General features: G+C 38.5%; 1 protein-coding gene across 1 annotated transcript in view; it reads right to left on the reverse strand.

The window, feature by feature from the left end:
* Positions 1–1,925: 1,925 nt before the first annotated feature.
* Positions 1,926–14,200, reverse strand: part of ADAM7 (ADAM metallopeptidase domain 7) — a 111,407-nt gene continuing 99,132 nt past the window's right edge. Inside the window, exon 21 of the mRNA XM_016190718.2 lies at positions 1,926–2,192. Within this exon, the coding sequence (XP_016046204.2) occupies positions 1,926–2,192 (267 nt within the window). The remainder of the gene's footprint in view (positions 2,193–14,200) is intronic.

Here is a 14,200-nt window from a genome sequence, read left to right on the forward strand (position 1 = left end):
AAGCAGTCATGCAGCTGTCTTTCTTTCTTTCTTTTTTAAAAAATTTTTATTTATTTGTTTATTTCCTTTTGTTGCCCTTGTTTTATTGTTATAGTTATTATTATTGTTGTGGTTATTATTATTGTTGTTGTTGTCGTTGGATAGGACAGAGAGAAATGGAGAGAGAAGGGAAAGACAGAGAGGGGGAGAGAAAGACACCTGTAGACTTGCGTCACCACCTGTGAAGCAACTCCCCTGCAGGTGGGGAGCCAGGCTCGAACCGGGATCCTTAAGCTGGTCCTTGTGCTTTGTGCCACTTGCGCTTAACCCGCTTCGCTACCGCCCGACTCCTGCAGCTGTCTTTCTTTTCCTTTTCCTCTCTATCTCCCACCCCCCTCTTAATTTCTCTCTGTACTATCAACTAAAAGAAGGGGGGGGCACGAAGGAAAAAAATGGCTCCTGGGAGTGGTGGATTCCTTGTACAGGCACTGAGCCAGATAACCCTGGTGACAATTAAACAAACAAACAAAGCAACTTTTAGTCAGGGTGGATGGGCGTGGGGGTGAAGGATGGATAGCATCTTCAGGTGCACAATTTTGCCAAAATATATATCATGCAAAGTAAATCTGAAACTATCAGAGCTTTGAAACTCTTTCTGGATTTCTAGAAATACCCATTTGCAGACACTACCTCAGGAAAGAACATGATTTTATTGCTATGTAGGTGTCTGAACCAAGCTGCTTGTTCTTACCAATCTACTGCAAGTAACCTTCCAGCATAACTTAGAGGAGACTGAGTCAGTGCAGATTCATTCTGTGATGCACTCTCTGGAGCAGGTAGTTGTATGCTGTCATTTTCAAAGAACCCAGCATGCTTCTTAACTAATTGTATCTGGTTAGCTCAAAATTTACTGTTGCTATTTTAAGCAGTTCTCAGCAAACCATCTGAGGGTTGTAGCTAGGGTATGTGCATGAATATTCATAGACAGCTTCTGCATTAGAAACCACACCCAGAAGTCTGCAGTATCTGAGGCAGGAACAAGGACATTCTCTGGGACTCCAGTTGCTTGCAGAAGGCACATAAGGTCTGCTTTGCTGTGTTGACTTTTAATGAAAAACATTTCTGATTAAGTTTTTTTTTTTTTTGTATAATGGAAGTGTTTTTCAGCTTCTTTAATGTCTCTTGCATGATTTACCACTGACAAAGAAAAATTAAAAAACCCTCATAAAGTTTAAATTGTCCTTATCTAAAATCAGAGATTGAATGCAGCTTTAAAAAGCATCCTATACCATTTCTGGAAGCACAATGAAGCAGCATTTTGCATATATACATAGTAATGAATGCAGAAAAAAACTGGTTAAATATATAAATAAATGTGATGGTTCATGTTAAGCATCTCAATGAGACTGTCATTGGCATTTGCTATTTGAATATAGAATCATAAAAGTGGATTGATACATGGATGAATGTTGGCAGATTGCCCAAGATAATACAGCTAGCTGACTAAATCTGAATGAAGCATTTATGTATGTTGGTAGCATACTACATAAAAGTCAGCTGGAATCTTCTTTTCCTGGACAAGTAGAGAACACTGTGGTTTAGTCATTTATGGCTTCCTCTCTAACTCTGCAGGCTTCTAAAATTTGTGGTTTTGCTCTCTTTTGATCCATTTTTTTTCTACAGAACTTCTTTTAGTTTATTTATTTTGCAGAGAAATTCAGCAAACTTCTATATTCCCAAACTAGTTAATCCAAATTTATAAATGTACCCTGAAAACAGTACCTTTCTCATTAACACAGTGCTCTCTGTGAGAACAATAAAAACTACATAACATAAAGTTTGCTTTTTTCTATTATTTAAGTTGAACACTCAATGTTTTTTTCTTAAGTGTTAGTATACCCAGGGTTCTGTTTTTTATTGCCTTCATACAGAGTTCTGTTTTTTGATTACTCTTTTTGTAAATGATTTCCAGTGTTAAACGCTTCCATTTCTATTACGGTGATTTGCCACATTCTAAAATATGTGCTTTCCTTTCCCAGACCATTAGCTCTCCCAGAGATCTTTGTTATTCTTTCTCTGAGATTCTGTAAACTGCCAACTTGGTCTTCCTGCATCTGACCCTTTTCTATCCTAGTTTGTTTTCTTCTACTTGTGTCTGAGAAATCTTTGTGAATTACAAGTTCACTTTTCAATTCCACTTTCTTCCACAAAATCTAAGCCAAAATTATAAATGGCATTAAAGTATAAATTGCCTTATAATATAAGTTAGGGTGACTCTCAGTTCTAGCCATTTCCATCCCCCCAATGCTGCTTCCTTCTACATTTCTCAGGGAACAATACTGTTTCTATACCTGTGTAAATGTACTCACCTTCAAAGAACTTGCTCAGCTTCTTCATCTGACTGATAAACACTAATCCTTTCATCAAAACCCAAAGCAGAACAATTTTTCTCTATGAATATTTTCTCCACAGCTAGCACTAAATTCTCTTTCTATCCTTGTATTTTCAGAGCATTTTCTTCATCTCTTTATTAAGGACTGTGGTGTATTATTTTACAGTCAATTGTTTACTGACACCATAGTTGCCTCATGAGAATGGGAACTTTGAAAGTCAAGACTGCATTATGTTCAAATCTGTTTCCTCCTCAGTGTCTCCAACAAGGTCAGTATATGCTTATTGTTGAGTTATATAGGAGTCTTTTGGCATTATTCAAAGAGGCTTCCTTTGAATACTTATGTGACAAAGAGTATTGTTGAAAACTTTAGTCAGGTTCCTCAGAGATTTTTAAAAAATATTTTTATTGATTTAATAATGATCAACAAGACCATAGGATAAACTCAGTTCCTACCACCAGAGTTCCATATTCCATCTTCTCCACTAGAAGCTTCCCTATTCTTTAGCCCTTTGGAAGTATGGACCCAGGATCATCATGGGATGCAGAAGGTGGAAGGTCTGACTTCTGTAATTGCTTCTCCACTGGACATAGGTGTGGCAGGTCTATCCATACTCCTGGCCCATTTCTATCTTTTCCTAGTGGGGCAGGGCTCTGGAGAGGTGGGGTTACAGGACACATTGTTGAGGTCGTCTGCCCAGGGAAGTCAGGTTGGCATCATGATAGCATCTGCAATTTGGTAGTTGAAAAGCATGAAGATATAAAGCAGAACAAATTGTTTAATAATCAGGAACTTAAAGGTAAGAATACAACAGATGAGATTTGGGGTCTCCATTTTGGAAAAAGCTAGTAGGTCTATTTTAGGTATATTCCAAGGGGCCCATTACTTTACCAATTTTTGTCTGAGCCAAACAGCTAAGATGCAAGTGGGCTAAAGGTATTGTCTGGGGAGATGGTGTTAGAGTTAGAAATAAGACTAGAAAGCTGGATCAGGGCAGAGAGTAGCTCCCATCTGAGCTGGGACTCATGTCTATTCATATTCAGCACAGGAGCCTGTATAACCATCCCTGTTGGTCTGAGCTCGCATTCCAGGGTCATAGCTAGGAACACTCTAGGCTGCACTCTTTTCAGGACCCATCTTCCTCAACTAGCAGAGAGTATTTTGGCCCAACCTCCCTTCAGAGAGTGAGGCAGTTCCTACCATTGTTGTTCCACATTGAGGGCAAGGTCCTGTAGAGGCCCACAAGAATACCACCTTGACATATTTCACTTTAGACTATATCCAGAGACGCAAGGCCTGGGATGTCAGCCCTTCAGTTCCATTACTCAGATGAGATCTTCCCTAGCTCAGAGGACTCCTTAATTCCATTTCAGGTGGTGCATTTCCTAACAAAGCTACATAACCTAGATATAGACCAAGGCCCATGTGATAGGACATATGTGCACAGGTATCCATAAGTTAGGGGAAAATATATACCTTAAAATAAAAGTGCACAACAATTTGCAGTGACTCAATAAGTGAAGCAAGCAAGTAGAAAGACCTAAAAAAAGACAATTTTTATTTGGTACCATAAAGTACTTAATCAAATAGTTTCTACTTAGACCTAGATACATTCCTCACCTACTTCCTATTTCAGTTCCCACAATCTAAGTCCATCTGTGTCAGAATAAGTAAGGACTACAAAAGCTGGATAAAGGCAAGAGACCAGCACATTTTCATGATGGCTGGCTCTTTTGGTCTCTTTCAGGCTACTCTACCATCCAGGGCCCTCTTCCAGGAATCCTGGGATTCACACACAGATATAATGGCCCTAGACCTGAATTTCCTGTTTGACTAGGCTTTATTTGGTCCTTTGGCACTGCCTTGTTCACTTTTAGCAAGAATTCTCATAAATTAGTTTAGCAAAAATTTCCCTACCTTTGATGCATAATCCTTTCACCCTTGTATATTTTCTTCTTGTGAATTTTATATCTCTTCTCAGTGATACTCCATCTACTAACCTTCCCTCATTCTGTTCATTGGCTACAAATCCTGTCTATTTTTAAAAAGTATTTCTAATTGACTCCAGTCTTTGTCCCCTATTATGATAGTTTAAATACCTACAGAAAAAGTCATGGAAGTCAGGCGGTAGCACAGCGGGTTAAGCTCACATGGCTCAAAGCGCAAGGACTGGCATAAGAATCCTGGCTCGAGCCCCTGGCTCGCCACCTGCAGGGGAGTCACTTCATAAGCGGTGAAGCAGGTCTGCAAGTGTCTATCTTTCTCTCCCCCTCTTTATCTTCCCCTCCTCTCTCCATTTCTCTCTGTCCTATCCAACAACAATGACATCAATAGCAACAACAATAATAATTACAACAATAAAAGAACAAGGGCAACAAAAGAGAATAAATAAATACTTTTCAAAAATTTAAAAAAAGAAAGAAAAAGTCTCTATTGCCATTTTGATAAACGTTATAGTACATTTTCCTTGAACATATACCATAGTGACCCCTACAAGATATTGCTCTCTGTATATAAGTAGAATCTTTGAGACACAAGTTATTTTGTTTTTCCCCTCCTGTTACCAGGGTTTACATCCCAGGTCACTTTAAAAAATATTTATTTATATATGTATGCATTATTGGATAGAGACAGAGAAATTGAGAGACAAAAGGGTTATATAGATACTTGAAGCACTGCTTCTCCACTCGTGCAGCTTTCCTCCTGCAGGTGGGAACCAGGGGTTTGAACCTGGGTCTTAACACACTGTAGCATGTGCATCAAGAAAGAATCTGTGACAAAAGCAAGAAACAGAAAGGGGTAGAGAGACAACTACAGTATTGCTTCCACATTTGTGAAGTTTACCCCTATAGGTGGGATCTGGGGGTAGGAACCCAAGACCTTGCTTGTGGTAACGTATGCATTCTGCAGCCACCGCCATCTGGCTCCCTGCTTTCTCATTTTCCTAATCAATATGACATCAGTAAGCAGCAGTGTACTTATTCCAATAATGCTGGCTCTGATTGAATGCCATGTTTCTTCTTCAATCATAAAAATTATATTAGGGAGTTGGGCCGTAGTGCAGCAGGTTAAGCGCAGGTGGCATAAAGCTCAATGACAGGCATAAGCATCCCGGTTAGAGCCCCAGGCTCCCCACCTGCAGGGGAGTCACTTCACAAGCACTGAAGTCAGTCTGCTGGTGTCTATCTTTCTCTCTCCCTCACTGTCTTCCCCTTCTCTCTCCATTTCTCTCTGTCCTATCCAACAACGATGACATCAACAACAATAATAACTACAACAGTAAACCAAGGGCAACAAAAGGGAATAAATAAATAAATATTTAAAAAATATAATATTTTGGCATACATCTTATTACATCATATTTTGTTTTCCTTTAAATGCTTAAATATCTCATACCCAATCAAGTCAGATTTCTTTTTCAATTCTTGTATCACTGTACTGAGAAATGTTGATTTACAAGATTTTTGTTGTCACAAGAATGCAGCGCTACACTTACCCAAGGGGGGTGTCAGTACATTTCATTTTCCACCAAACCATCATCTTGTTTCACCACATACAGTTATGTCCCCAAACTTGCCTTAGTAGTCCTTCCTCTCGCCTCTGGGTCTCTAAATCTGGTGTGATAGACTACAGTCCTTTACTTTGTATCTTAGAGCCCATCTGTGGATCAGATGAACAAATAATCATCCTTCTCCTCTGGCTTAAAAAAAATAAAAAAGTTTCATGAGAGAGAGATACAGAGAGAGACTAGGACATTTGCAGAGTTCTGGTTTATGGTGGTTCTGGGGATTGAACCTGGGACCTTAGAACCTCGGGCATGAAAGTCTTTTTGCATAACCATCCCGGATACTTAGGATTATTTATTTTTTGAGCACCTACTACTAGGAAAATAAAACAGAAGGATTTCTTGTTGTTATGAAATTTATTTTTTATTATAGGAAAATAAAAATAAACAAATCATATAAATAAATAAATATTAATAAAGTCTACCAGATAGTAACAAAAAGTGTGGAGGAAATATTTAACATTGTAAAAGTGATGAGATTTGTGGGTAGGATGAAATTGCATAGGCAGTGGTATGAGAAGTTAAGAAAGAAAGAAAAATAAAAGAGATTAGTAGAGAAAATGTTAGAAAGGTAGTTGGATGAACAGTACATGCAGAAGTATCTGATGAAAAGGTGCAGTAGATGTAGCCTCCAAGGAGTAGATGGGGTTCTGGTGAGAGAGGAGGTTGGTAGGTAGGAGGGATGGATCACTGTAAAGGCTTTGATTTCTACTTTGAGTAATAGGATCTCTGGAAAACTTGGGATAGAGGGCATAGTTGACTTTTTTTTTCTACCAGGGTTATTCTGGGACTCTATGAAGGCATATCTCAACCAATCCTGGTGGCTTTTTTTTTTTCTTTTTTTCTGGGGGCCAGTAAAAAGCAAGGAAAGATAAGGAGGGGAGGAAATAGAGACAGAGAAGCAAAAACACCTGCAGCACTGCACCACCACCTGTGAGGCCTCCTCCCTGAGGATGGGGACAAAGACCTTGAGCATGACTCATTTCAGAACAATAGGCTGTATAAGGGCAGACATATAACTAAGGAGTTTCTTGCAACAGTCCAGAAGTAAGACAATAGTCATTTTAATTGGAAGTATAGCAAAAGAAGGGGCAACTAATTTGACTCTGAATATAGCTTGAAGGTAAACCTACAGGATGTTCTGATACATTCAAGGAAAGGTGGAAGTAACAAAACAAGAATGACTCTAAAATGTTTAGTCTAAGCAACTTGAACAGATTTCCACATACTAAGATGGAAGAAGTGGTGATTTTGAAAGGTTTTGTAGGAGGATATCAAGCTTTTCTTTTGATTTTAAATATGTTAAAGATCTGTACCTGAAACTGCCTCTCAAAAAATAATGTTTTCTTTTTTTCTTTCTTTCTTTGATCTTTATTTGATTTTCTTTTTTCCTTCCAAGAGACAAGAGACATAGAGCTTCTGCTGGACCTATGTAGTAGGCTCTAATGTAAAGTGGGCTTTCAGCTTCAGAGTCTTGGGGACTTGAAAGTGAAAGTAGAACCTCTCAGTGCTGAAGGTAGCCTATCAGGTTTACAAAGCTAGAAATAGTATTCTAGTTAGATAAATAAGCTACAGGAAGTTTAACTTTCTCTCTAATATTAAAGCCCAAACTGCTTTCTCTGCTACTAGAATTCATCAATGCACAGACATTACACTTTTAGTCAAGAAACTTTCTGTGACTGCTTACAAATGGTGTTACCTCATATATAAGAAGTGATTAGTGTAGTATTTCCTTAAAACCAGAGATGACACAGGAAGGAGATATAGGCATGTGTAGCTTTCGGAATTCTTGAACATTCAATATTCAACTAGACTGTTTTAAATTCAAAGACTCTATGAAAGTAGATTGGACTAAAAAATTAACCCATCTAAGAAATTCAGAGTGAAGTCTAGATGTTAATAGCAGCAGAAGTCTGCAAAGATAAGATTGCAGCTGGGATGAAGAACAAGATGTCTGAACTTTCAGTGCAGTATTCTTTGCACCATAGCTTAAAAATGTACTCACTGATCTAACTCTGCATTTCTTAATCTTTTATGCAGATTTTCTTTTGGAGCCAGCAGAAACCCCTGCAGCCTAGTTTATATATGACTGTTGTTGGAAAATAATTTAAAGAAGATTATTGGCAAGTTGAGAAGGGACTTACTTTTATTGAGTGATCATAAAATAGCTTATGTAAGTAATTGGAGGCCATCCAGTTCTTCCTGGTTGCAGAGAAACTTGTCCTCCAACTCCTGGAGACAGGAATTGCAGACTCAACCAATGAAACTCAAACAAATAGCATTACCTCATCAAAAGCAAGTTTCATTGGCTCTTGACTTTCCAAGTAGTTTAAGACAGTTTGTTGAGCTTTAACCCTTATGTTTTCAAATCCTTCATAGTACTGTGTTGTCAGTGACTCTGCAAATTAAAGTTACTCACTGTGATATACATAAACTTGAACTTAATAAGTAAATGCCACTTTTTACCATTTAAAAAGATAATAATAATAATGCTCATGTTGATTAAAATTTTTTGCAGATGCATCACATATTTTTTTGCATGATAAAAATATCTGCTTTTGACAAACAAAGAAGAAAAACACAAAATTATTCTCTTCTATATGTACCAAACCCTGATACTTCTGAAATATTCAATAGTTTTCATGGGCTATTCCTTCTTGTCCACTTGTCTTTGGAAAATCAGGAGCTAGTATTGATTTTCTGTATGATAGGACATAAAATACCTGTGTAGGGAGTTGGGCGGTAGCGCAGCAGGTTAAGCATACATGACACAAAGCACAAGGAACGGCATAAGGATCCCGGTTCAACCCCCCTGAAGTCTTACTTGAGTTTTGTCACTTATTTGCTTCACCTCTGATGAAGCTTCTAAATGTCATGTGGCTACAACCTTCAGATGTACCCTCTGGCTTTCTGTAATGTAGCATTGCCTTTCTTTCTTTTTCTTTTCTTTCCTTTCCTTTTCTTCTCTTTTCTTTTTTTTGCTTCAAAAACTTGTGTCTTGGGGCTGGATGACAGTATATCCAGTAGAGCACATGCATTAACATGTACAAGGACAGAGGTCAAGCTCCCCCGTCCCAAGCTTCAGGGAGGAAGCTTCACAAGTACTGAAGCCATGCTCCATTTCTCTCAAGTGGGTTCCTGATACAGACATGGACCCCCAGCAATAACCTTGATGGGAAAAAACAAGTCAACTTTTTGTTCAACTCAGTTCAGTGATGAAATAAAAGGCTTAACTTTGGAGGCCAATGAAATATCTCACCTGGGAAGTTGCCTGCCTTGCCATGTATGCAGCCCAAGTTTGATCCCTTAATAAACCACCTGGGAATAATTAACAGTGCTAAAGGTACTGTGGTGTCTCTCCTCTCCCCCCCCACCCCACTTCCTTTGCCTTCAACGTTTTTGATGGGGCATAGCGCTGGCTCTAGGAATCCACTGCTTCTGGTGGTCATATTCCTTCCTTCCTTCCTTCCTTCCTTCCTTCCTTCCTTCCTTCCTTCCTTCCTTCCTCCCTCCCTCCCTCCCTTCCATCCTTCCTTCTTTCCTTCCTTTTGTATCTGATAGGACAGAGAGAAAATGAGGGGAGGGGAAACTATAAAGAGGGAGAGAGAAAGAGAGACACCTGTAAATCGGTTTCACTGCTTGTGAAGTAACCTACTGCTGGTAGGGAGTGGGAGCTCAAACCCCAGTCCTTGAGCAGATCCTTGTGCACAGTACTAGGTGCTCTTAATTGGATGTGTCACCACACCCACACTCCCTCTCTCTTTCTATCTGAAAAAAAAAAGTGACCTGGAGCCAGCAATGACAAAGGAAGTAAAAAAGAGTTTTGATTATAACTTATTTTTTCTACCATCTATACATAGTCTCTGTTATCTGCCTTTCCTAAAGAATAAACCATACTGTCATCTCAAATTATGGGTTCTTATGTCATGAACTATAGACTTGACTTGATTCTTTTTTAATTTTTTTGCCTCCAGCGTTATTGCTGGGGCTCAGTCCCTGCACCATGAATCCACTGATTCTGGAAGCTTTTTTTTTTTTCTCTTTGGTTGCCCTTGTTTTTTTTTTGTTGTTGTTGTTTTTTACCGTTGTTGTGGTTATTATTATTGATGTATTTGTTGTTGGATAGGGCAGAGAGAAATGGAGAGAGGAAGGGAATATATAGAGGGGGAAAGAAAAACACCTGAAGACCTGCTTCACCACCTGTGACACAGGTAGGGAGCCTGGGGCTCAAACCCAGATCTTCACTCTGGTCCTAGTGCTTCATGACATGTGCATTTTTTAACCCGCTGCACTACCACCCAATCTCACCTAGGATTTGACTTGAGTCTATGTCATTGTTGCCACGTTATTTGCCTTGATCGTTTTGACATTAATTGCTTACCACTCTAAGAATATGACAGTACAGATATCACTTAAGGTATATTAATGAATTCACTTTTGCCAGGCTACCTTCGCTGGTGGGAGACAGACGACCAGGGACTCATGGCTCAGCTGGGAAGCAATATCTCTTTATTCATGTGGAACACAGCACAATCTAAGCTATCTCTAATCACAATCCTGTCCTTATATATACTCGCCAAGTAGGGTGGAAACAGGATGTGACATAGAGAGGGTGGAGCGAAAAAAGACTGGTGGAAATCAGGGTATACTAAGAGAGGGGGTGGAGCAAAAAGACATCATGAACCAGTGGGGATTAAACCAATGCCCTGCAGGCAGGACAGTGCTTAGTTAACAGTGGTTATGTAAATAGAATACAGTGTTCAGCAGGGTTATTAAACCAATGAAACAGAAGGGGTTTTAGAAGCAGAATTAGAAGCATACCAACACACTTTCATTTTTATCCCATGTTTCATTTACATTCGGTTGTATTTACTCTACTTCCGACCATTGCCAAAGTCCTCAGGGGCAAAATTAAATATAGTACTTACTTCAGTTTTGGTATGGCCATGTCTCACTTTACCTTATATTACAATTATCCCAAAATGACTCATAGCTGAGTCTGAGCTATCTTTAAATGTTATATTACACTATTTATAGAAATATACATTCACATAGGAAATGAAGAAAATGTTAACAGATACAAATATATGTTGAGTGATTTATGCAGTTTCTAAAGCCTTTATTTCACGTCATAGCTATTAAGCAAATTACATTTTTGATTGTCTTGCCTATTATTTATTTTTTTCCATTGGCTTGTCTAACCTTTCACTGATTCTATTTTGTCTTATCAAGTTGGGTGGGTGTACTTCAGATGGCATGTGGTTGGGTTATGTTTCTCGGCTCAACCTGTGCCTTTTACATTGTACTGATTTAGCACTACAATAGGTTTACAATAGTATAAACCTTTAGGACTATAGTTTCATACTAGCCTGTGTGTGTATGTGTGTGTGTGTGTGTGCGCGCGTGAGCGCTGTCTATACAATGCACCTCACCAACCCGTGCCATTAAGCCAAAGAGAACCCTCTACTCATCATCCCAACACAGTTTTCACATACTTAAAAGTCAATATGCTTATTATTACTGAAAACTCATTTTTTGAGTTGTCTATATATATTCTTCATGAGAGAAAACATCCAGTAGTTGTCCTTCATTTATCATTTCACTTAATATAAGCACCTCTATTTCTTTCCATTTATTCTCAAGAGAAATCATGTCATCCAAAAAGCATAACATGTATTCATTGAGTTTATAACCCATAACTCCCTTACTCAGTCATTTGTTCATGGACATTTATTTTTATCCTATTTCTTGGCTATTCTGAATAATACAACTCTGCACACAGGGGTGAGTATACCCTTTCAAAATTGTGTTTTGCTGGTCTTTGTTTATATGTCTAGAAGTGATACTGCAGGACCATATATCTGTGGGCTATAATTAGTCTTTTTTTGAAAAGTGTCTATTCAGTAATTTTCCCATTGTTCTTTTTTAAAAATTTCTTTTTTGGGGGATTAATATTTTACAGTCAACAGTAAATACAATAGTTTTTAGATGCATACATTTCCCAGTTTTCCACATAACAACCCCCACTAGGTCCTCCTCTGCCATCATATTCCAGGATATGAACCTTAGCCCCCTACCCCTTAGCCCAGAGTCTTTTACTTTGGTGCAATACACCAACCCCAGTCTAAGTTCTGCTTAGTGCTTTTCTCTTCTGGTGTTGTTTTTCAACTTCTGCCTATGAGTGAGATCATCCCATATTCATCCTTCTATTTCTGACTTATCTCACCTAACATGATTCCTTCAAGCTCTATCCAGATGGGGTAAAGAAGGTGAGTTCACCATTTTTAATAGTTGAGTAGTATTCCATTGTGTATATAGACCACAACTTGCTCAGCCACTCATCTGTTAACCCATTGTTTATTTAATTGGGCTGTTTCTTTCTTTCTTTTTTTCCCTGTTCTTGTTGTTGTGCTGTTATGATTTCTTTATGAATTTTAGATACTAATTTTCTGTCACATTATATCCTCTTCCATTGGCTAAGTTGCTTTCTTATTTTTGTTGCAGCTTCCCTCATGGTATAGTAATTCTTCAATTTGTTGTAGTCTGACTAGAGTATTATTGTGTTGGTTTCTCTTGGCAATGGATTTTAAGCTCTAAGTATCTCTGATATAAAGGCCTTAGAGTTTATCAACTATAAATGCTTCTATGCATCATGTTGCTTCAGGTCTAAATTCCAAGTCATTGATCTATTTTGAGTTTTGGGTATGGTGTTAAATGATGCTCTAGCTGCTGCTGCTTCTTCTCCTTCTCCTTCTCCTCCTCCTCCTCCTTCTTTTTTATTGATTCCAGGGTTACTTATTTCAGGGTTATCATTGGAGCTTAGTGTTAGAACTATAAATCCATCACTCCTAATGGTCATGTTTTCCTTTTTTCAAGTTAATAGGACAGAAAGAAATTGAGAAGGGACGAGGAAGGAGAGAGAGAGAGAGAGGGAGAGAGAGAGAAAGAAAGAGAGAGAGAGAGAGAGTTGCATAACTGCTTTACAGATCATGAAGTATCCCCCCTTCTGTAGGTGGGGAGTGGGGGCTCGACCCTGGTTCTTTCCATGTGTCCCTGTGCATAATACTATGTATGCTTAACCAGGTACACCACTACCTGGTCATCTACTACATTTTTGTTTATTTGTTTTTACATGTGGTTACCCAATTTTCCCAACAGCATTTGTTTAAGAGGCTTTCTTTCCCTCGTTGTATGTCTTCCCCTATTATTAAATGTAGTTAACAGAGTCAAATGCATATGAATAATTTGGGTATCTCCTGAAGTCTTTAATGTACTTCAAAGAAATAAATTATCTTATAAATATGATAATTTACTTTAAAAATGAAGAGAGGAATAAACAATACATTAAAACATAAAAATCTTTAGAACAAACCCTACATGTCTAGTGAGAATCAGAGTATGGAACACAGTATTCTCTGTTGAAGTGTCCTAGTCTTAATATATGGTTGATTTGTTTTAATCCTAATAAAGTTAATGGAAATGATCAAATTCTTTCCAACTATTTCTTGCTTTTATTTAAAAAAAAATCAATACTCAACTGGCCATCAAATTATAATAAAGAATGAAGTCAATATGTACTTTACAGAGTTTGCCAAAAGTGTCTGTCTAGAACAACCAAATACAAGGGCAAATACACTCAAATTTTTAAATTCTTTATATTTATTTATTCCCTTTTGTTGCTCTTGTTTTATTGTTTTAGTTATTATTGCTGTTGTTTTTTATGTCGCTGTTGTTTTTTATGTCATCGTCGTTGGATAGGACAGAGAGAAATGGAGAGAGGAGGCAAAGACAGAGAAGGGGAGAGAAAGACACCTGCAGACCTGCTTCACTGCTTGTGAAGCGACTCCCCTGCATGTGGGGGGCCAGGGGCTCTAACTGGGATCCTTATGCCAGTCCTTCTGCTTTGTGCCACATGTGTGTAACCTGCTGTGCTACTGCCCAACTCTCTACACTCAAATTTTTGTGATTCTCCAATCCTTGTCCCACTGATGGCCTACCAAGAAAAAAAAATGTTACCATCAGTGATAGTTCCTCCTTTCTGGCTAGAGAGGGATCTGTTCACCGCCTGTGAAGTGACTCCCCTGCAGGTGGGGAGCCGGGGGCTCGAACCGGGATCCTTCTGCAGGTCCTTGCACTTTGCGCCACTTGTGTTTAACCCACTGTGCTACCGCCGGACCCCCCTCAAATGGGTTTTTATGTTAGCATTTTCTCTGATTCATTAGCACCCTTCTGAAGTGATTTTTTTTTCAAATCCTACTTAATC

This window comes from Erinaceus europaeus, chromosome 19 (assembly GCF_950295315.1).
Source record: "Erinaceus europaeus chromosome 19, mEriEur2.1, whole genome shotgun sequence".
NCBI classification, from domain to species: domain Eukaryota; kingdom Metazoa; phylum Chordata; class Mammalia; order Eulipotyphla; family Erinaceidae; genus Erinaceus; species Erinaceus europaeus.